The sequence below is a fragment of the Peromyscus californicus genome, unplaced genomic scaffold (genome assembly GCF_007827085.1).
Source record: "Peromyscus californicus insignis strain IS unplaced genomic scaffold, ASM782708v3 Scaffold_11__1_contigs__length_118956290, whole genome shotgun sequence".
Classification (NCBI taxonomy): domain Eukaryota; kingdom Metazoa; phylum Chordata; class Mammalia; order Rodentia; family Cricetidae; genus Peromyscus; species Peromyscus californicus.
Window position 1 is genome coordinate 59,430,765 of NW_026294402.1, and position 23,443 is coordinate 59,454,207.

The window sequence follows — 23,443 nt, forward strand, 5'->3', positions numbered from 1 at the left end:
GGTATCCCACCATCCTGAACAATATCTTTGCAGTTAACTTTCAGAAAACTGCAGAGTAAGTGCTTAATATTATCCACAAGGAAGTAAAACCTAGTATTAGTGTGCACATTTCTGAATGAGAAACTAGCTGCTCCATTAATTTCAATTACGTAGTGGAAAAATCTATTTCAGGACCCTACAATGCCTAAATGCATTCTATTTAAACTCAAGGTACTATTTCATTTTACATACTAAAAGAACACATGCCTTTAAGTGGTACCACTTGAGCATAAATTAACCTCTCACTGTATTCTTTAGACATACTAAAACCAAAGGTTTAAATGAACTATATTCCATTATACACGGTAGAACTCAAATATAAGCATTGTTAAAATAATTACCCATGCTTGTTGGTGGATATGGTGATAAAATTAGGCTGCATTTCACTTACTAGAAGGGTTTAAAAACAAAATTAACACTTCAAAATGTGTATGACTAGCATTAAGCTAGTTATTGCGTGAGCAATAAAAATGTCACACAATCTACTGCTGGGAAATGAGACTGGTTAAGCTACTCAGGCTGCCGATCACTGCAACAGAGACACCTCAGACAGAAGTCCACTAGCCTGCCAGGCAGCAGGTTAACTTATGACCCCATAACCATGATGCCCTCCCTACACATAATATAACAGTCCTTTGTATTTATTAAGATAATTCTTTTCCAGAAAAAAAGAATCCCCATCATCTTGGATGCTTACAAAAACTAAAGAAAAAATTTACAACATAGACCTATTAAGGCATTTTAAAAATTGACTTCCACAATGGAAAATCTTCAAGCTCTCAAAATGCTGTTATGTTTATAGAGCAATCCTTAGGTCTGTCAAAATATGTACTGCATTGAGAAGAGTCTTACAAGCTGCTCTGTGGCAAAATAATAGCTTGTTTCTAAGGTTGTCTTAGTTAGATTCGATCAGGACCAATGGGTCTGAGCTTCAAGTGATCAAGTTCTATTATGTTCTACAGTGACAGGCTTCCATGATGAAGAGTAAACAATAAGTGAGGAATTCAAACATTCAGTTTATTAAACTAAGGCTAGAGAAGCCATAGCATGAAAAAGAACTGCAGTCATTCAGGACAAAGTTGATGATTTTATAAAGCCAAAATCAAAAGACTTAAGACATGAGAAGATTCTTAAGTGTGAGGAAGTAATAAGACACAGAAAGTGACCACAAGAATTACAAATATATTTAAATCTCAGACCTGGGAAATGGACTATACACAGCCTTCTAGGGGAGAGAGACGCCTTAGATGTTCTGACAGCACTGCACCTTTGGCTTGTTTTCAGTGGTAGGTGGAACATGAATAGGAACCACGTTGTTGCTTGGAGACATGTCATTTTCACGTCTGTCTGACATTTGCTTCTGAGAAACAATGCGATAGATCTCTGGATGACAAAAGAAACGGAAACACTTAGTGTGTGTAAACCCACGAAGAGTTTATGTGAAAGAGATGAAGACATGCAGAACAGAAAACACACATTTACATTTTATTTTTAGGCCAGGCATGGTAGTGCACATCTGTGATCCCAACACTTGGGAGGTGGAGGCAGGAGAATTAGGAGTAGAAGACCAACCCCGGCTACATAGCAAGTTCAAGGACAGCCTGGCTACAGGAGACCTTGTCTCAAAAAGTAAGATTTTAGTTTCAAATAGCCACTAGCTAGAGTCAAAGCATTATTTTTAACAATTTCTGTTACAGTAAGAAAAGTAACAAGGTTTCTCCATTTCAGAGGGGAAAGTTCACCCATTAATTAAACAGTACCACATTAGACGGTGCCATATTTATGGGTATAGATCTGAATTAAATCGTAAAAATAATGGGGTTGGGGATTTAGCTCAGTGGTAGAGCGCTTGCCTAGCAAGCACAAGGTCCTGGGTTCGATCCTCAGCTCCAAAAAAAAAAAAACTCATAAAAATATATACTTAGCCCTCCACAAAAAGTCCACACAAACTGACAATGTGTAAAATAAATCTGCACTATCAGATACACCTAACTGTTTTCTAGGTTCTGTAGGGAAGAACACAATTTCTCAAACACAGTAAAATCCCAAGAACTTCAGAAGAGAAAGGGCCCTCTGCTTACACTGTCCTCCTCTGGGACTAAGGTTAAATTATACTTACTTATTCAAAGGAGATAATCTAAGATGTACATGTACTATTTTACTTTCATGACATATATCAAGATTAATCTTGTAGTCCTCCACTAAACATTAGTCTTTTAAAGACTAAAATTATTTGCTTCATTTTTGCTTTAGTAACATAGAACAGACGCTTGAAGAACTACTTGCACAAGTAAACATCGCTGAATATCTCCCAGTATCTGTACTGAATTCACTGAAAGTGGCCTTGCACTGCACTACCTAATCAAACAACAATATACTTCTCAAGAACAGAGAACACAGGCTTCCATATTGCCTTTCCAGTGTTCTTTCTAAAGCAATAACATCACAAGGTAGGGAACTCTAGAAAACAGGCAATCCAACAGGATGTACAAGAAGAACATAATGTACTCCTATGTGGGCTCCATGTGTCACTGACAAACCTGCTCTCGGTGAATTTGCTCGTGCAGAAATAGAACAGATACAGAATCAGAGGAGTATAAATTTTCTATCTATGCTACCCAATACAGTAGCTAACTATTTAAATAAAAATTAAAATCCATAGCTAAGCATGGGGACACAAGCTTTTAATCCCAACACTCAGGAGACAGGCAGGCAGATCTCTGTGAACTCAAAGCCAGCCTGGTCTACATAGTAAATACCAGGTCAGTCAGGGCTACATAGTGAGATTTGTCATTAAAAACATCAAAAGGCGTCGGGCGGTGATGGCGCACGCCTTTAATGCCAGCACTCGGGAGGCAGAGCCAGGCGGATCTCTGTGAGTTAAAGGCCAGCCTGGGCTACCAAGTGAGTTCCAGGAGAGGCGCAAAGCTACACAGAGAAACCCTGTCTCAAAAAACCAAAAAAAAAAAAAAAAAAAAAAAAAAAAAATCAAAAGGCAATTCTATAAAGGATATTATTAATAAACGGGAAAATTTGAATAATAAATCTGAAAATAAGAACTGCACACTAGAAATACTATAGACATACCAAATTTTTTAGACCTACAGTCATATGACTATGTAGGACCATGCTTTGCTCAATTATAGCCAGGCGGTGGTGGAGCACACCTTTAACCCCAGCACTCAGGAGGCATGTCTCGAAAAACCAAAAAAAAAAAAAAAAAGAAAAAAGAAAAAGTATAAAATTACGCAGGCAGTGGTGGTGCACGCCTTTAATCCCAGCACTCGGGAGGCAGAGGCAGGCAGATCTTTGTGGTCTACAGAGCGAGATCCAGGAAAGGCATAAAGCTACACACAGAAACCCTGTCCCGAAAAACAAACAAACAAACAAAAAGTATAAAATTACACAGTAAAAAACAGAAAATAGAGATATATGCTCAAAATGTTCCAAAAAGGTTGGGTGTGGTCACGCACGCCTTTAATCTCAGCACTTGGGGGACAGAGGCAGGTGGATGTTTGTCTGTGAGATAAAGGCCAGCCTGGTCAGCATAATGAGTTCCAGGACCGCCAGAGCTATGTAGAGAAACCCTTCTCAAAACAAGTTCCAAAAACACATCAACCAACTATAATGTATAAACATTATCTGGATCCTAATTTAAACTGCAATTTTTAAAAACTCTTGAGTATATTTAATATTGTTTAGATAAATAGTAATAAGAAATTACTACAAATTTTAAAGTAGTTGTGTTATGAATTTAAGTTACAATTTTTAGATGCGTACTCTGAAATATTTGCAAATGAAATGACTTATTATCTCGGATTTATTTCAAAGTAATAAAAATAGTCATAGGTCAGGAATTGACACTAAAGGTTACTAAAATGGACTAGTATGATCTATTCTGCTTTAGGTAAGCTGGAAGCGTACTTACTGCTCTTTCAGAGCCTGGGTTTAGTTCTCAGCACCCACATGGTGGCTAACAACCATCTGTAACTGCAGTTTCACAGGATTTAATGCCCTTTTCTGACCTCCATGCACACTAGGCACACATGTAGTACACACACATATCCATAAAGGAAAGCATTCATACACATAAATTAAAATAAATATATCTCTAAAAAAATCAGTTCCCCTACGGTTGAGCAACAGTAACTTAAAAAATGAGACTGGAGAGATGGCTCAGTGGTTAGGAGAACCCACTGCTCTTCCAGAGTACCTGAGTTCAATTAATAGTACCCATGTCAAGTGTCTTACAACTGGTCCTAATTCCAGCTCCAGGAGCATCTGACTCTTCTGGTCTCTTTCATCGATCGCCCCCAGACATGGGGCATACACTCAAAAACAAACACACACACACACACACACACACACACACACACACATTAATATATAAACTAACAACACTCACCAAAAATGTGCCTTTTGTATGGTTTTTTAGGGAAGTAGCTAAAATTTGTCTGAGAAGGTTGGTAGTGGTTCAAAGGTGAAGAAGCATTAGTAGAGAAAGAATACAATAAAGTTTAAAAATATGAACACAAAGGGTATGGTGTTGCCGGATCTTTCATTCAGAGGAGATAGGGATGGCCATTGAGATGGTCCAGTGGATAAAGGCACTTGTTCCTAACCTTGACAACTTGAGTACAATCCCCAAAAGCTCTGTGTTAAAAGAAGAGAGCCTAACTCCTGAAGGTTGTCTTCTGACCTTCACTCTCATACTGTGGCACTCAATGAGCCCCACCACAACACAAAACAAATATTTTAAAAATTGTTTTAAAAGAAAAAAAGCTAGATGTGGTGGCACATGCATCTTTAATCTCAGTGCTTGAGAAGCAGAGGCAAAAGGTACCTAAAGATCTCTGTGAGTCTGAGACCAACCCAATCTACATAGTGAGTTCTAGGACAACCAGAGCTACACAATGATACACTATCTCAAAGAAGAAGAGGGGATAGGGTTGGGGGTAGGAAGAGGGAGGCAGGAAGAGAGAGAGAGGAATGGAAGAAGGAAAGAGAAAAAAGAATGGAATGGGAATGCGTCCAGGACAAAGAAAGAGTTCCCTTCAGGCTAGTGACTAAGGAATAATGATAATGATCAACTTGTGGTTAAACTATACCATTCATTCTTTATGTTGTCCACTAATACCTAACTGGATAGACCATCTTTTTGAAGAGAAAATCATTAAATATGTGATCTCTGTTAAAATTCAACTTCTTTACAAGCTGTTCTAAAGACTAAGTTAAGGGAACAAAAGCAAAACATCAGAAATGCCTCCATGAATTACAAATGCATACAACACCAGAGAGAGACAAAGGCAGACTTCTTAGAGGACAGAGAAGTAAATAATTAAAGAGAGCTCATTACAAAGCAAGAAACTTGAGCAGTGCTGTGCAACAGTCTCAACATTCTTCTAGAAATGGTAACTAACACTGCTGTGTATACTCCTGTCACTAAAAACATATCCACTTTTGAAAAATACCAACAAGGCAATAAACAAAACGAATCAGGAAAAAATGTCTTCAAGTCTAAACAGTTTCAAAGAGCTCCACAAGTAATTTCCTTAAGTCTCTTGTGTCGGGTGTGCCATTTTCTAGGATAAGAAAACAGTAACCAGGAACTGTCCAGCAGGGACCTGATTATAGAGTTATTTCATGGTGGGGGAGGGGTCAGGAATATGCCAAGTCAGAAGCAGGTTCTATACATCCTTCAAGGGTCTGTTCTCCTTTAGAACCAAATGAACATGTTAGTTAATTTCCATGCAGTCTCTTTTCAAGATGTCCAAAGGTTAGGAACTACTAGGAAAAATCAATCCTGCTTTTTCTTCCATCAGAATCTCTTATAGGAGATCTAAACATAAAGTCAAATACTAATATATTATGGCTTTAAATATAAGGCAAAGCTACCTAAAAAGACATGAGGTCTTTTTTTTAATCTACTGGAACTGTGGAACAACTGGGAAAATAATTCTAAGGAGATTACACACAACTGTTCCAAACTAAGGAACACTAGGGTTAAAATCTGTTCGCTCGATAGGGGCTGGAGAGACAGCTCAGAGGTAAAGAGCACTGGCTGCTCTTGCAGAAGACCCTGTTCTATTCCCAGCGCTCACAAGGCAGCTAGCTCACAACCACCTATAACTGCACTTCCAGGAGATCTGACACCCTCTTCGGATCTCCTCAGGCATGCGGTTACACACACTCAGGTGTACATACACATAAAATAGTTTTTAGAAAATTCTTTAGTTCCTCTAAAGTTTTTTAAAACCCAGGAGCCTGGGTAATTTCACAACAGTCTCTGCAGAAGCTTCTCATTTATTAAGTTCTTCAAATCTCCTGCTTATCATGTCTGTTTCTTGAAGATCAAAAAGATTCCAATTTGAGATAGCCGGACATTTTCTGCACCAAGTGAGAACAAAGTTACCTTTACCTCTAATGAAAAGAGAATCATTACTTGGCTGGCAAGATGGCTGAGTGAGTAAAGGTGACCCGCATTTCACCCCTGGGAACCATATGGTAGAAGGAAAGAACTGACGCCTGCATTTGTCCTCTGACCTCAACTCTTGTGCCACATACATATTCACACACAAGCACACAAAAATAAAATATAATTTAAAAATTCTTTAACGATTCTCTATGTTCTGATGAAGTTAATACCTGGGCACTTTTGCCCCTTCATTTCTCTTTTATTTTTGAGACAGGATCTTGTTATACGGCCCATGATAATCTTACACACATACAGCCCCCACGTGCCAATATAGGCATGCACCACCAAACTGGCTTTAGCTTTGTTTTAAAGAGCCAGTATGTTACATGAATTAAAGTTATTTCAGTCACAGAATTAAGAGTTTAGCCTTCAAATTAGGAATTTACTTTGAACTTACTAATTACATGGAGAAACAGCACCTGAACTAAAGTTCAAAGTTAGAACTACCAATAATAAGACAAACCTATTATCACGAGCCTCCTAATGATGAATTGAAGCCACTTGTGTGGTGTTCCTGCCACAAGCTGTACACCTCAGTTTAATCCTAAAGAATCACTGAATAAACTCAAACTGAGAAAATGACAACTAACCTGAACCTTTCCAAAATGCTAAGGCTGGTAAACAAAGGAAAACTGAAGGAACTATTGTCAAGCAGTGATAGGACAGCTGAGTGGAACATATGATCTGATCCCAGACTTTTTTTTTTTTAACTAATAAAGTCTTTATTGGAACAACTGGCAAAATATGAGTAAGGTCTGTAGCTAAAGACTGATGTGACTAAATCACTGTGCTGTGGTTATAAAAGAGAAAGTACTCATTTTTAGTAAATACCTCCCCGCCAAAAGACTTAGGGATAGATATGTACAGCACTTACTCTCACATTGTACTTTATGTGCCTGTGTGTGTGTGTGTGTGTGTGTGTGTGTGTGTAGGGGAGAAGGGACGAGGTAAATGGAAAGAAAAAAAAAACACTTAACACTTAAGGAAATGGGGTACAGGTACTCACAAATTCTTTTTATTATTGTAAGTTTTTTTTTTTTTTGGTTTTTTTCGAGACAGGGTTTCTCTGTGTAGCTTTGCGCCTTTCCTGGAACTCACTTGGTAGCCCAGGCTGGCCTCGAACTCACAGAGATCCGCCTGGCTCTGCCTCCCGAGTGCTGGGATTAAAGGCGTGCGTCACCACCGCCCGGCTATTATTGTAAGTTTTAATCACCTCTGAAATTGTCAAAATATAAAGTTAAAATGAAAAGAGGGTATGGAAAACAGTCGTTAAAACCCTCTCTTAGGGATGAAGCCCAGCTGGTACAGTGTTTACCTGGCATGCTCAAGATAGAGTTGGATCCCTAGCAGCATGCCCCTGCCTGACCCAATCTCCTAGTGAACTTGAGGCAGAAAGAACAAAGCTGAACTGAAAGGCAGAGTGGAGCAATCCATCAGTCCACCTTGGCACTAGTCAACGACTTCTAAAAGCACCACCAGAAAACCCATCTCTTGGAATCACAGAGGAGTAAGGGATGTAAAGAAAGTGTGGATCTATTGCAAAACATTGCCAATACTATGTAATTTTATATTTGGCTCAGTGGATAAATGTACCTGCCAGCAAGTCTAAGATGACCCAAATGCTATAAGGAGCTGTCCTCTGACCACCACATGAACATACGATGACCCTACCCCTGATATGAATGAATAAGATTTAATTTTTAAAAAGTTAAAAATTGGCCGGGCGGTGGTGGCACACGCCTTTAATCCCAGCACTCAGGAAGCAGAGCCAGGTGGATCTCTGTGAGTTTGAGGCCAGCCTGATCTACAAAGCGAGATCCAGGACAGGCACCAAAGCTACACAGAGAGACCCTGTCTCGAAAAACTAAAAAGTTAAAAATTAAGCCAGGTGTAGGAGCATATGCTTTTAATCTCAGCACTTCCAAGGCAGAGACAGGTGGATCTCTACAAGTTCAAGGCTAGCCTGGCCTACAACATGGAAAAGCAAAGACAAAGAAAGTAGGACTTGAAGGCATACTGTGTATTCAATAAATATTGAAAGCTTAAAACAATCTGCAGTGAGATCACTTAGAACAGATTTTTTTAAAAAGCTTCTGTGCTGTGTGCCACCAACTGTCTTATTTCCCTCCAGCTCCCTACTGACTGTTCTTCAGATAACAAAAAACAATTTTATGATATGGTGGCACATGCATTTAATCCAGCACTCTGCAGGCAGAGGCAGGTGGATCTCTGAATTTGAGGCCAGCCTAGTTTACCAAATGAGTTTCAGGACAGTCAGGGCTAGAGAAACCCTGTCTCAAAATAAATAAATAAAATTAATAAAATATTTGCAAATCTCCAATATCTGTATTATTTTAACAACTTTTCTTTTTCATGCCTTAACTGCTACCTAGGTAGTGATTTATCAAATGTTCACTATCAAGAATAGCTAAACCCTTGACAGGCATTAACTCATTTTTGGAAACTATAGCAGAAGTACCAATGACATATCATTCTTTTCTGTGGAGTAAAGATAAAAACAAACAACACAACAACAAATCCTTCAGGTAGCAATAACAAGTTAAATTGTGCCTTATCAAATCATACTGCAGAAATTTAAAAGCATAAGCTCTCTCATGAAACTAATAACTAACCAAAATGTATTTGAAACTTTTTTTAGATTTCTTAAATTATGTGTATATGTGTATGTCTATGTGTGTGTTCATGCTCATGTATGTGCAGGCATTCTCAGAGGCCAGAGGAGGGTGTCAGATCCTCTGGCACTGGAGTTACAGGTGGTTATAAGCAGCTTGGCATGAGTACTGGAAACCAAACTCTGGTCCTCTGGAAGAACAGTATGTATTCATAACTACTGAGCTATTTTTCTCCAGTCCACCATATCTGAATTTTACAGATGGAGAAATTAAAGCCTTTGAAGGAGTAAATAACTTGCTTAATAAGATTATCGCTCCAAAAATAAGTGGAGGAATCAGGCTTCCCAGTCCATGATCAAAATTCCTAGGCTTATTACATACATTTTTTTTTTAACAATGAGAATGCTTTAAAGTTAAAATTCTGCTCACCTCTAATACAAGAGCTACATATAGCATTAAAATGTGTTACATTATAATGGGAAACTAAATAATTCTATGTATCAATTTATCAGACCAGCACATAAGACTCTACTATGTGTTGAATAGATTAGGATTCATAAGATCTTAAAAGTAACACATAATATAGGTGTCTTGACACCTTGTTTCCTTGGTGGGAGGTCTGTGGTTGCCCTGTCCCCATGTGTAAGGATCAAGGGAACTGATAACCTTCATCCAGTACTGATGGAAGCAGATGCAGAGATCCACAACTAAGCACTGGGTGGAGCTCGTGGAGTCCAGTTGAAGCAAAGGAGAAGAGATTATATGAGCAAAGGGGACAAGATCATGATGGGGAAACCCCACAGAGACCTGAGCTAATGGGAGCTCACTGACTCTGGACTGACAGCTGGGGAACCTGCATGGAACCGAACTAGGCCCTCTGAATGTAGGTGACAGTTGTGTAACTTGGGCAGTTTATGGGGCCACTGGCAGTAGGACCAGGATTTATCCTTTGTGCATGAATTGGCCTTTTGGAGCCCATTCCCCATGAAGGGATGCCTTGCTCAGCCTTGATGCAGCAGAGAGGGGCTTGGCCCTGCCTCACCTTGCTATGGCAGACTTCCTTGACTCCCCATGGGAGTCAAGGACTGGATAGGGGGTTGGGTGGAAGAAAGATGGAGGGTGGGTGGAAGCATCGCGGGGAGAGGGAACTGTGGTTGGTATCTAATGTGAAAAAAAAAAAAAAACTTTTAAATAAAAAAAAAATAAAAAGATAAAAAAAATATAGGTGTCTTGAAAAACAACCTATGAAAGTACTTCCTAAGAGATTAAATGTACTGATAATCTGGTTATTCTAATAAAGCCAAAGTAAATATGAGTCAGCACAAATAAAATGTCTTCTTTCCCAAGAAGCTGACCTGGTTATCTACATTCCAAAAATAGCATGAACTTTTGTCCCTTTCCCATTACTCATTTAGACCTTTCTATATGCAGGCTTGGCTAATTTTATTTACAAAGGACACACTCCTATATCATGGAAAAAGTATTTGTGCTTTTTTTTCCACTTAAATTTTTTGATGTAATTTCCCTAGTTTTTTCTAATTTCTTTTCTTTTTTATGTGTGTGTGTGTGTGTGTGTGTGTGTGTGTGTGTGTGTGTGTGTGTGTGTGCAGGTACCAGCATCAGATCCCCTGAAGCTAGAGTTAAAGGCAGTTGTGAGCCACTCCATATGGGTGCTGGGAACACAAATCAGTGGCTCTGGAAGAACAGTAAGTACCCTAAATTTTTATCTAATCAAAAGGCATTTATATTGCTCTATAGTCAGGATCTCAATATTTACGTAACTATGAAAAAATATAACTCTGTCCCTTTGACTATGCAATATAGAATACATGGCCTGAACACAAGGAAGTGAACAAATTACTTTCAAAGAATTTTTTCCTAGATGAATTCAGTGACTGCAGCGTAACATGCAGCATTGTATTGTAACTGTGCACACCAAGGAACTCTTGCTATAGTTACTCTCATTTTCAGACAGCTAACAGTTTCCTAATTAACTTGTTAAAATCACTTCCTAAAACTCCAGTTTCCTCTGGTGTAACCTGGAAGTCTTACCTGTCAGAATTGTCTGAAAAGCAGCTTCAACGTTTGTAGAATCTAGAGCAGATGTCTCAATGAACGACAAACCATTCTTCTCTGTGGAGAGAAACATTCAGTCTTGTGAAATTTGATTGCTGTTAAGAGTTGATGATCCAATCCAGGGCCTCACCAATGCTAGGTAAGCCCTCTACCACTGAGCTATCTTCTCAACCTCTGCAGGTTTAAAATAGCAAATGTGATAAGTTCATGATCACAAGGGGAAGAGAAAAGATTAAGACCTTGCTGGGCATGGAGGTGCATGTCTGTCACCCAGTACCTGAGAGGTAGAAACAGGACCAGGAAATCAAGACCAGCCTGGACTACATGAGAAAGTGTCCCCAAACACCAAACAAACAAAGCCTACTTACACCTCAGTAAATTAAAAATAACAGTAAGAAATTTTCATTAGCTTCTAAGTATTGCTGCATATAAATACCACCACTGGCAATGAATGAAACTATTCAAAATATAGTATCAAACACCCCACTACTTCTACCCCTAACCATCTTCCCTAGCAACTACATAACTAGCAGCATGTTCACTTAGAATTCTGTTACTATACTATTTGAAATTTAAAGTTAGAGGAAAGTATTCACTAATACAATGTCAAGACTTCCTAGCCAGCACAGTGCCGCTTTCTTTGGTAGTTTCTCCTACCAGAAGGGCAACAAGAAACAAGCAGATCCTGTATGAAGCCCAAAGTGTTCAGCTTCTAAGTAGGTGCATCCTTGTCGGTCCCTGACACCCCTTGGCAGACTGCTTTTCAGACTCACATAGAACAGCCTTGTTAAAGAACAGAGGCGTAATGTTCAAACAGAAACGCAGAAGCACTGTAATATTGTGGAGTTCACATTACTAACCTGCAAAAGCTCTTGCTTCATCGGTAGGAACTGCCCTGAGATGGCGTAAATCACTCTTATTGCCCACAAGCATGATAACAATGTTGCTATCAGCATGGTCTCTCAGTTCTTTCAGCCATCGCTCTACATTTTCATATGTGAGATGCTTAGCAATGTCATAAACCAATAAGGCACCTACTGCTCCACGATAGTATCTGCAAACAGAAACATTTGTAACTATCAGAAGACAATCACAAAGTACAAGGGAACACCAGAAAAAACTCTAAACAGGGACAGGGCGGAAAGATGGCTCTGGTAAAGCACTTGCCATCCAAACATGAGGACCTGAGTTAAAATCCCCAGAACCCATGTAAAAGCTGAGGACAGTAATCCTGGTCCTCCTACAGTGAGATGTGGGGCTGGAACAGGAAAATCCCCAGAAGTTCACATGCCACGTACCCTGGCATAAACAGCAGTGAACAACAAATACTGCATGTCTCAAACAAGGTAGAAGGTGAGGACCAACACCCAAGGTCGTCCTCTGACCTCTACACACACAGCAATAATATAGATATGTACACACTAACATACACACCCCATACGCTCACACACACATGCATGGACAGACAGACAGACACACACACACACACACACAGAAACTATTTATAGATGTGGTAGACAGTAGTTGTCCGTTACATGAGGTTTTATACCTAGTCATCCACAGTCCAAAACTATTAAATGAAAAATTCCAGAAATAGATAATTCCTAAGTTTTAAATTGCCACCATTTTAAGTATTGTGATAGAACTTCCCAGTGCTGTACTTCACCAGGCACATGACTCATCCTTTTGTCCAATGTACCCACAGTGTATAAACTACCTACCTGTTAAAGTCACTTTGCAGCCCTCCCATTGCCTATGATCTTCCTTTTGTTCAAGTAACCCTTAGTTTATTGAATAATGGCCCCCCCAAAGCAACTAAGGCATGCCAAAAGAAAAGCTACAAAGGTTCTATTAAGAGGAAAGATAGGGAGCTGGAGAGATGGCTCAACAGTTAAGAGCACTGGCTGCTCTTGCAGAGGACCTGGGTTTATTTCCCAGCACCCACATGGTGGTTTCACAACCATCTGTAACTTCACTTTCAGGGGATCTGATACCATCTTCCTACCTCCACAGGCACCAAGCACACATGTGGTACACATACATATATGCAGGCAAACCACGAATAAAAATAAAGTGAATTAAAACAAAAACACAAGTGGAAACATTCAGAGTTCAGCACTGTTTGTGGTTGTAGGCATCTACAGAGGGTCTTGGAACACACCTTCCAAGGTTAAGGGAGGACTACTGTGCCTTCCCAATACTTAAAGTCAGCAATTCACCTGATACCAACCTATGCCAGAACTGAGAAACCATGGACTTACGCAGATGTTATAGCCCTGTATCGCTCCTGCCCTGCTGTGTCCCATATCTGTGCCTTTATTGTCTTCCCATCAACCTGGATGCTTCTCGTTGCAAACTCTACTCCAATGGTACTCTTGCTTTCCAGGTTGAACTCATTTCGAGTAAATCGAGACAGGAGGTTACTCTTTCCAACACCAGAATCGCCAATAAGGACAACTGAAAAGACAAAAAATTAATATATGCTGGATGAAAGCAAGCACATTCAGAATACCAACACGCTTTTAATAGAAGGACGTCTGGCTTCAAAATAAATACAACCAAGGTTTTTAAAGAGGCATACATAGTACTAAATAGCATTTATCTATGACCAATCAATTAAAATCCATTTACTTTTTAATCTATCTCTATCTGCATAAGGACTTCCACATATCATCTACTCAGCATAGATCAGACAGAGCACCCCATCTAAAAGAATGCCTCTTTTTGTCCTATTTGGGAACTCAAACCCAGGGCCTTACACATGTATGGTAAACACCAGACCACTGATATATATCCCCAGCCCTTAAAAATGCAATTTTGCAATTTTAATCATAGGGTAACCTAGCCACAGATGCAAGCATTAATTACCTTAAATTTATACCAACCTCACTTCCTCAGAAAGTATTCTAAAAGGTAAATAACAACTTGTGTTATTCTCATGTTTTAGACATCAAACAAAAAATGTCAGGGCATGGAGTGGGAAACTGTACATTCTACTAGCTTCATTAAAGACTAGGTGTGATGTGAAAGCTGAAACACATTTAAAACATGAGGCATGTGACTTACAAGCACTGCTCTGGTCATAGAAACTATAATCATCTTTAATAGTTACACTTTACAGACTGGAAGAAAGCCACAGGGGTGCCCCACCTCACTATGGACAAACAGGAGCCCTAGGAAGCTAACAATTCTGACATACTGAGTCAAAGCCAAAGCAAGGAGGGCAAACACTTTCACTTAGGACTCTATAAAAAATCTAAAAACAAGTTTTGATTATACTCACTTCCTATGAGTAGAAGGCAGTTTACTAACTTCTCCTGAAAATGTTACTATACTTTTAAAATATTCCAATAGGGCTAGTGAGTGACTTAGCAAGTAAAGACACTTGCTGCCAACCTGGACTACAGAGTTCTATTTCTAGGACCCACATGGTGGAAGAGAGCCTACTCCTAAAGTTGTCCTCTGATCACATGTGTGCAGAGCTCACACATGAACAATTAATACAATTTTCCATGTATAAACATAAGTCTGTATGTATGCTATGTGTATGTGTATGGGGGGGGGGTTGCCCGGGGGACAGAAGAGATCTGCAGTAGGAAATAGCCAAATATAGGTGCTGCGAAAGGAACTGGGTCCTCTATAGTAGCAGCCTGTTCTTAACCACTAAACCACCTCTCCAGTCCCAATAAATGTAATTAAGACAATTTTTAAAAAAAAGTCAGGTGGTGGTGGCACACGCCTTTAATCCCAGCACTCGGAGAGGCAGAGCCAGGTGGATCTCTGTGAGTTCGAGGCCAGCCTGGTCTTCAGAGCGAGATCCAGGACTGGCTCCAAAGCTACACAGAGAAACCCTGTCTCGAAAAACCAAATGAATGAATGAATGAATAAGTAAATAAATAAATGGATGGATGGATGGATGAATGAATGAATGAAGAGTTTCTTGGGGGCGGGGGGGGGGGGGGGGGGCCCTAGAGAAATGACTCAATGGTGAAGAGCACAGGCTGTTCTTCCCAAGGATCCAGGTTTGATTCCTAGCACTCACATGGTAGCTTACAACCCTTAACTACAGACGACAGTTTGTAATTCCAGCTCAAGGATCTAATACCCTCTTCTGGCCTCTGTTGATACTGTACACAAGTTCACAGACATACATGAATGTCAAACGACTCACACACATAAAATTATAAAATAAAATAAAAAATTTCAGAGCTAGGCATGGTACACTCCTTTAATCCCAGCATTGAGAAGGCAGAGGCAGGCAAATACCTGTGTGTTCGAGGCCAATCTGGTCTACATAGAGTTTCACACCAGCCAGGGCTACATAGTGAGACTCTGTATCAAAACAAACAAACAGGGGCTGGAGAGATGGCTCAGAGGTTAAGAGCACTGCTTGTTCTTCCAAAGGTCCTGAGTTCAATTCCCAGCAACCACATGGTGGCTTACAACCATCTGTAATGAGATCTGGTGCCCTCTTCTGGCCTGCAGGGATATGTGCAGGCAGAACACTGTATCCATAATAAATAAATCAATCTTTGAAAAAAAAAATACGAAAACAGGAAGTTGAGAAACAAGTCCCTGTATCAAAACAAACAAACAAAAAAAGGAAACAGTAAACTGAGAAACAAGTTGAATTATTTGTTTTAAGAGAGGTCTTGGCAGTGGCAGGAGGAATCTCTGAATTCAAGGCCAGCCTGGTCTATAGAGAGTTCCATGTCTTTTAAAAAAAAAGAGAGAGAGAGAGAGAGAGAGAGAGAGAGAGAGAGAGAGAGAGAGAGAGAGAGAGAGAGAGAGAGAGAGAGAGAGAGAGAGAGAGAGAGAGAGAAGAAAGAAAAGAAGTTGGCAAGAGATAGCTCAGTGGTTAAGAGCACTGACCACTCTTCCAGAGGACCCAGGTTCAACTCCCAGCACTACATGGCAGCTCACAACTGTCTGTAACTCCTGTTCCAGGAGATCCAACACCTCACAGACATGCATGCAGGCAAAACACTAATGCACATAAAGTAAAAATAAATTATTTTTAAAAAAGGGAGAGAGGGTCTCATTCTGGAACCAAGATTGGTCTAGAACTCACAAAATCCTCTTGCTGAGAGTACAGGTGTGTGCCAACATGCCCAACTTCAGACAAGTTGTATTAAAATATGAGTTTCAAGATCAAAATAGGGAGGCAGTGGTGGTGCACACCTTTAATCTCAGCACCCAGGAGGCAGAGGAAGGTAGATTTCCAAGTTCAACCTGGTCTACAGAGAAAGTTACAGGACAGCCAAGGCTACACAGAAAAATGCTGTCTCGAAAAAACAAAAAAGATCAAAATGGGTTTGTAGGTTTACAGAATCTGAGCTAGACAATATTTTTTTCCTGCATAAAACTTTTGTTGGTATTTTAGTGACCACTGTATTTATTTCAACTGTTGACTAGTAATGCTTATAAACTAGATGATTGATTTAGACATCAGACTAGAAAATCAACACAAAAGGTTAAGGCCAGGAAATAAGAAGCCATGCTTTACTCAAAAGACTGAGATTTGATGGTGCGTGTAGAAAGAAGGCTCGCCTGACTGCACTCTAGCCAAAAGAGTAAGAAAGCCTTTCTTGTCACAGAAGTAGACGGCCTACAACAACTGTGCATTATCAAACGCATATCTTTCTGGCTTCCTCTATCAGCTAATTCAGCAAGAAATCCCAGCAGCAGTGATTCCATGCAGCAAAGAGAAGTTATTTCTATATTTGTAGTCAATTAGAGGGTGCCCTAGCAAACAGACATTAAATGCTTTTACTGGATACCAGGGAAAATAATGTCAAGGTCATGAAGACAGAAACAATGCACTTTCAATGTTACAGAATGGTTGGTTAGTAGGCTGGTTTCCAAACTCCACCACTGACCACTGTAGATGAAGATGTGAAGCTGAATTTCAGTTACATTAATAGAGCCTCCCTATTAATAAGATACCTTCACTGCTGTTTCTTAGTATAAGAGGCTTAATGGTGGGGTGGGGTGGAAGTTAGGGTCCCAGCCAAGAACCTAGCCTGGGCTTTAGCCAAAATTCCCAACACCTTTCCTGAATAGCAATCCTTCAGCCACTCCAAGAGTAAAGAAACTTAGGCTCAGCAGGTAAAGGCACTTGCTGCCAAGCCTAAAGACCTAAATTCAATCCCATGAACCCACAGAGTGGAGAAGAGAGAATCAACTCCTTCAACTGTCTTAGGCATTTCTATACACACACACTATGGCATGAGCCCCACACACCACCAAAACATACACATACATACACACACACACACACAATGCATGTATGTTTTAAAAGGAGGCTGGATAACCAGCTGAGGAAATTTCCTTTGAATCACTTCTGGTCCCACACTAGCATCAACACTAACTAGAGGTATGTATAGTGAAGAAGGAAAAACCAAAGATTAGAACACATCTAATTAATTCACAGACACTCCCATTTCAACCAGTAATTCAGGAGCCAGTCACAATTTAAAGTCAAAGAGAACATATAAGCAGGCATCTGGCTAACACCACCTTTGGTAAGGAGCACGATCAAAAAACAATACAATATATGCCCCCCACAGAAGCTCCAGCAGTAGTTCATGTTTTGTTTTGTTTTAAAATATTAGCCCTTCTTGCATTTTTTTGTTTTTTGCTTTTTCTTTCTTATCTACTTTATGGATATAGATGTTTTGTCTGCATGCAAGTATGTACATAGCATGCATGCCTGTCATGTCACCTGCAACTGGGATTATGAATGGTTGTGAACCACCATGTGGTGTTGGGAATTAAACTCAGGTTCTCTGCAAGAGTAACAAGCGCTCTTAATTGCTGAGCCATATCATATCTGCAGGCCCCTGGTTCATGTTTTGACCTCTACTTTTAACTAATGACTAAATTTACCACCTCACCAACATCAAATCATTATATCATACTAAGTGAAGAATCCACCTCCTCATGTAACCAATTAATTTTATTATTTAAAAAGTAGCAATAACCAAAAAAAAAAAGGAGCAATAGTTTGTAAACAACTCACCATTCACAAACGCTCTAACACTATAAAATAGTTATACCAACTAGCTACTGACAAGATCTCCAAAGTTAAGACTAGTAACTTTGTCAAAGGAAAAGGATGTTTGAAATGACAAAAGACTTCAGTTTTGTGAGAATTAAAAAAAAGATATGGAAACGTGACATGATAAGGAGAGATGTTTCTATTTCCTAACCAAATGAGAAATCAAAACAAGGAGTGATCTATTTAGGCTCACTGGATGGATGGATGGATGGATGGATGGATGGATGGATGGATGGATGGATGGGTGGAGTGAATTATCTAACAAGAGAATTCACTGGTTATGATTTTAAAAAAAATTATGGACCTTCATTTGTGGACTCAAACAATTTCTAGTCAAAATACTTTCTCTCTTTAAAATGACAACATTTATTTTTTCCCCCAGTGGTGCTGGGGATCTAAACCTAGGGCTCATGCTAAGCACATGATTTACCACTGAATTATCTGTCACCAGCCTCTTGTTTTGTTTTGTTTTAAATGTAGGAAACTATATTCATAGCTAACAATTAAAGAAATCAATTTCTGGTCCAGCAAGATGGCTCAGCAGATAAAGGCACTTGCTGTCAACCCTGATGGTAGAAAGAGAAAACAGACTTCTGACCTCTACACACTCACTGTGGCACACCCCCCCCAACATACATATAAATAAATAAATGAATGAACAAATAAATAAATGCAATAAAATGTAAAGGAATTTTCAGTAATTTTATATAACCATTACTAAAATATCTTATGTTGAATGGACATATATTTAAGTATGCTACACTTTTATCAATCTATAGAGTACATACTAAACAACATGACTATAAGATAAATAACAGTATCTATACACCAAATATCAATATAATTCCTAAAATAATATACTGCCTCTCTAGAACTTAGATAACCTCATCTGCTGAAGCTCAATCTAATACCTAATATTAATTTGTTTACATACATGCTTTATATATTATACATACCACAAATATCAGACTGCTAAATACTGTAAAAGCAGAGTATATATATATATATATTAATTATCCATTATTTAATTTAAAGTTCCTATCTCTAACCACATTTAGGTATTTTTTATTGTTTTTGTTGTTTGTTATTTTCTGAGACAAGATCTAATTCTGTAGCCTAGGCTGATCTCAAATCATGGCTATCCACCTGCCTCAGCCTCCCAAGTCCTGGAATCACAGACATGAGCCTCCATGCTCAGTCCACATTTAATTTTATAATTCTTTTGTAAGCTCACTCACTGTTTAACTCCTCACCTCACATATAGAATATTGACTTTAAAACTTAACAACTGGGCCGGGCGGTGGTGGCGCACGCCTTTGATCCCAGCACTCGGGAGGCAGAGCCAGGCGGATCTCTGTGAGTTCGAGGCCAGCCTGGGCTACCAAGTGAGTTCCAGGAAAGGCACAAAGCTACACAGAGAAACCCTGTCTTGAAAAACCAAAAAAAAAAAAAAAAAAAAAAAAAAAAACTTAACAACTGAAATCACTAGCCATTTTCACATTGGTTTTAAAAAGCCTGGAAGTATTTCTACTCTCAACCCCATTCACAGTCCAACCTCACCAAGTCTTTTCGATAAAATGCAGCAATAATGCTGAAGTCTTGACACGTTTTTCCCAGTTCATCAGAATCTGAGTTGCTCAACCAAAAGTTGTGAAAGAAAAGCTACCAAGATTCAAGACGGGGATAGTCCTACTGATAATCAGCTGATGATTCATGACACCTGAACTTCAATGAGACTCAAAAGAAAAAGCTGGGAGAGGTAGACTATGCCCCCAGCTGCTTCCAGAAAGTGCCACTGACTGACTGTGCTGGGGTTCAACCATCTCAGTTGTGTCCCACAGCACCTTGCCCACACTGGGGTATGTACAAGACTAACATTTTTTTTAAATAATCATGCTTTTAACAAATAAAACAAACTCCCTAAGTCTCACTGCAAAGCATAAGTAAAAATTAATTTTCAGCCAGGCGGTGGTGGCACACACCTTTAATCCCAGCACTCAGGAGGCAGAGCAGGTGGATCTCTGTGAATTCAAAGCCAGCCTGGGCTACAGAGTGAGTTCCAGGAAAGGAACAAAGCTACACAGAGAAACCTTGTTTTGAAAAATAATAATAGTAATAATAATAAATTTTCAAGAACAAATACATGATTTAGAATTGTCCTTATCTGCCCACATTACATTCTCATTTAAACTACTCCATTCCATGCTGATAAACATGCCCTTCCAAGTTATATGTTGCAAACTTCAATTTCCTTAACTATCAAGTGTGCTAGATCTTCTCTAAAGTAGAAATGCTATGGTTCATCTTAGTGAATAAATCTCTATGGAATGAAATCATTTAAAAATAATCGTATAAGAAAAAAATTGGCTAAGTAATCAGTGTTGAAATAAAAAATAAAGTGACTCATATCCTGTAGCAGTTTCTAAAAAGTGGAAACTTCTCAGCAGCATTTTTTTAAACACCCAGTCTTATACAGCAAAATGCACAAAAGATAAAACCAGAACCCACGTAGATACAAAATAACTCAAAAGTTTCTTAGTTCTGTACTTCTTTATTAAAACTTACATGTTCTTGCCGGTGGTAGTAGCACACGCCTTTAATCCCAGCACTGGGGAGGCAGAGACAGGTGGATCTCTGTGAGTTCGAGGCCAGCCTGGTCAACAGAGCGAGTTCCAGGATGGGCTCCAGGACTACACAGAGAAACCCTGTCTCAAAAAAAACAAACAAACAAAAAAAGGTATCACAGTATTTCCTTTACTAGGGAAACTGAGGCTCAAAAAAGTTGAGCAGGGAGAAATGGGATGATTATATTATAATCTCAAATAATAAAAAAAATACTTTCAAAAAGTTAACTTTTTCAAGGTCACAAACCAAATATAAACCCCAGTGGTTTCTTGTTGTTTAAAGGATGGTCTAATCTCAAAATTAAACTTAAATTCCCTTCAGCCAATCTAGGATAAATCAACATTCTTAGGAAAAATAAACAGCTTTCTATAACCAACCTTCACATTTCAAGTCAAACAGGAGAAATAATTTCAAAAGAGGCTAAGTACTCACTGCTATTACGAAGTACTTAAAGATAAACCTCCCTTGACTGACTAAACCCCAAAGTCTCCTGGGATTTAAGTAATTTCACATCATGTCAGATGCCTTCAACAAACATTCTAGGTATCCTATTTGTTTTGAATTTTTGAGGCAGGGTCTCACTATGTAGACCAGGCTGGCCAGGAACTCACACAATCAGCTTCCCTCTGCCTCCCGAACGCTGGGATTTTAAAGGCGTACCACCACACCAGGCTTTCCTACTTGTATTTTTAAAGTTTGGTACCTTCTTATCTGTAAATTATTTTCCAATATGGTAGCAAGGGTAAACACTTAAGGTACTTATCTTAGAAACAGAATAATCGAAGGAGTAAATAATGGTAAGGGTGTACCAGCAGCTAAAGACTTGTAAAGTATTCGGAACGCCATAACACCAAAGAAACGTTTCCTGCTTCCCCAGTCAGCCACTCTTAGCACCCAATGGCAAAGCCAGAAACACTCACCATGCTTAACACTCTTGAAACTCCACCCTCCACAGTAAAGCTTTAATAGCAATGGCTTCTTCCTCTCTGGTAATGATCTTTGTTCAGCACACTACTGATGGCTGCCCTTCTAATTCAGGAGCAGAGCAAGACTATGAAAGTGAGAGCGCATTCATGAACAAAAAAGCGTTCACTGTACTCCTTTCACTGAGAACTGTATCCTTTCACTTCGGCTTTTTTTTTTTTTTTTTCTGGACCCAACCAATAAGCAATTCGCTATTCACTCCCCCCATCCTCCCAGGTTCTGTCCGCCCGCTTCACATTTTCCCCTACCTTGCAATAAATTTTCGATTCCACTAAAAGAGCACGCTCCCACTAGAACCCTCTCCCACAGACTGGGAAAGGTATGTGACCAACCAGGGCGCTTCCCTTCCTGTTGGATCCTCCCAGTATTGCAGCAGGAAGCAACCAGTCCATAGTGATAAGCTAGCCAGTATTTGTGCAGCGCACAACCTTTCCTGCTCAGGAACTGGGCCTTCAGGTCTGGCAGGGATAACAGCCACCACCCATCCGCAGCCCCTTCTCGAAAGACAAGTAAAGGAGCTATCCCGGTCTGGTTGTCGCTGGGCAGGGACGGGAGAAGGAAGCGGGTTAAAAAGGCGAGGTGGGAAGTCATCTGCCTGCCTGGACACTGCGACAAGTGCACGCACGCCGGGGGGTGACGGACAGCCCCTCTTGCCCTCCCTTGCTCTCCCTCCCACCAGCCAGGTCGCACCGGAGCACTAAACACGACGTGAAAAGGAAAGGCACAGAGTTGCCCGTCTGTGGGGAGGGAGAGGACAGTCCGCGGGAACTGACCTCGAGGTCTGCGGGGATGGGGGTGGGGGACCCTGGGACGGGCGAATCTGGCCGAAGCCCAGGAAAGGCTCACTCGGAAGGAAGGGGAAAGGAAACGAAAAGGAAAAAACAAACAAACAAACAAAAAAAAAAAAAAAACATAGAGAGAGTCGGAGCCCCAACATGGGTGCTGAGCCGAGGCAGGGGCCTGTCAGAGGGGGATGTGAGGCCGGCAGCGTGCATCCAAGAGGAGGGGCCCGAGATGCCCAGGGAAGCAACTGCACCGTCGTGAGGAACGCAGCCATCGGGGAAGACACACCAGCAAGGGGCGACGCGGCCCGGCAGCCCTCCCCGGGGCGCAGGAACCGCGACGACCGGCGGGACCCCCGACGGGGCGGCAGGGAGGAAGCGCCGAGGCGGGCTCGGTCCAGGGCAGGGCGAGCCCTCGCGCGGGTCCCCCGGGAGTGTCTCGGGCCCCGAGTGGGCACTCGGCGGCCCACGGGCTCACCTTTAAAGAGGTAGTCGTACTCGTCGTCGCGGGTGCCCATGGCGCGGCCGAGGAGCTGAGGGGCGGGAGCGGCGGTGGCGACAGCGGCGGGACCAGGGGGCGTCGCTGCAGAGGTAACCCGAGCGCCGAGCTTCAGCTGCCGGACCCGGTGAAGAGCCCCGCCCTGGCCCTGCGTCACTTCCGCCGAGCCCCAGCCCCTCACAGGAAGTACTTCCGGAGAAGCGGCGCCCCGCCCCTGAGCGGGCCGGGTGGAACACACTCTCATCCGGCATGGAAGGCTTACAGAAAAAA

The 23,443-nt window shown here is 40.7% G+C and overlaps 1 protein-coding gene and 1 non-coding gene across 2 annotated transcripts; one reads left to right on the plus strand and one right to left on the minus strand.

Moving 5' to 3' along the window:
• Window positions 1-1,035: 1,035 nt before the first annotated feature.
• Rab11a (RAB11A, member RAS oncogene family) lies at window positions 1,036-23,319 on the minus strand. The gene is made up of 5 exons (XM_052712106.1): window positions 23,153-23,319; window positions 13,485-13,680; window positions 12,084-12,277; window positions 11,200-11,280; window positions 1,036-1,422 (listed from the first exon to the last, which is right to left on the minus strand). The coding sequence occupies exons 1-5, from the start codon at window positions 23,190-23,192 to the stop codon at window positions 1,283-1,285; spliced, it is 651 nt and encodes a 216-aa protein (XP_052568066.1). The 5' UTR covers window positions 23,193-23,319; the 3' UTR covers window positions 1,036-1,282.
• Trnaa-agc (transfer RNA alanine (anticodon AGC)) lies at window positions 1,861-1,933 on the plus strand. The gene has a single exon. It is a non-coding gene; the product is annotated as a tRNA-Ala (tRNA).
• Window positions 23,320-23,443: the final 124 nt, after the last annotated feature.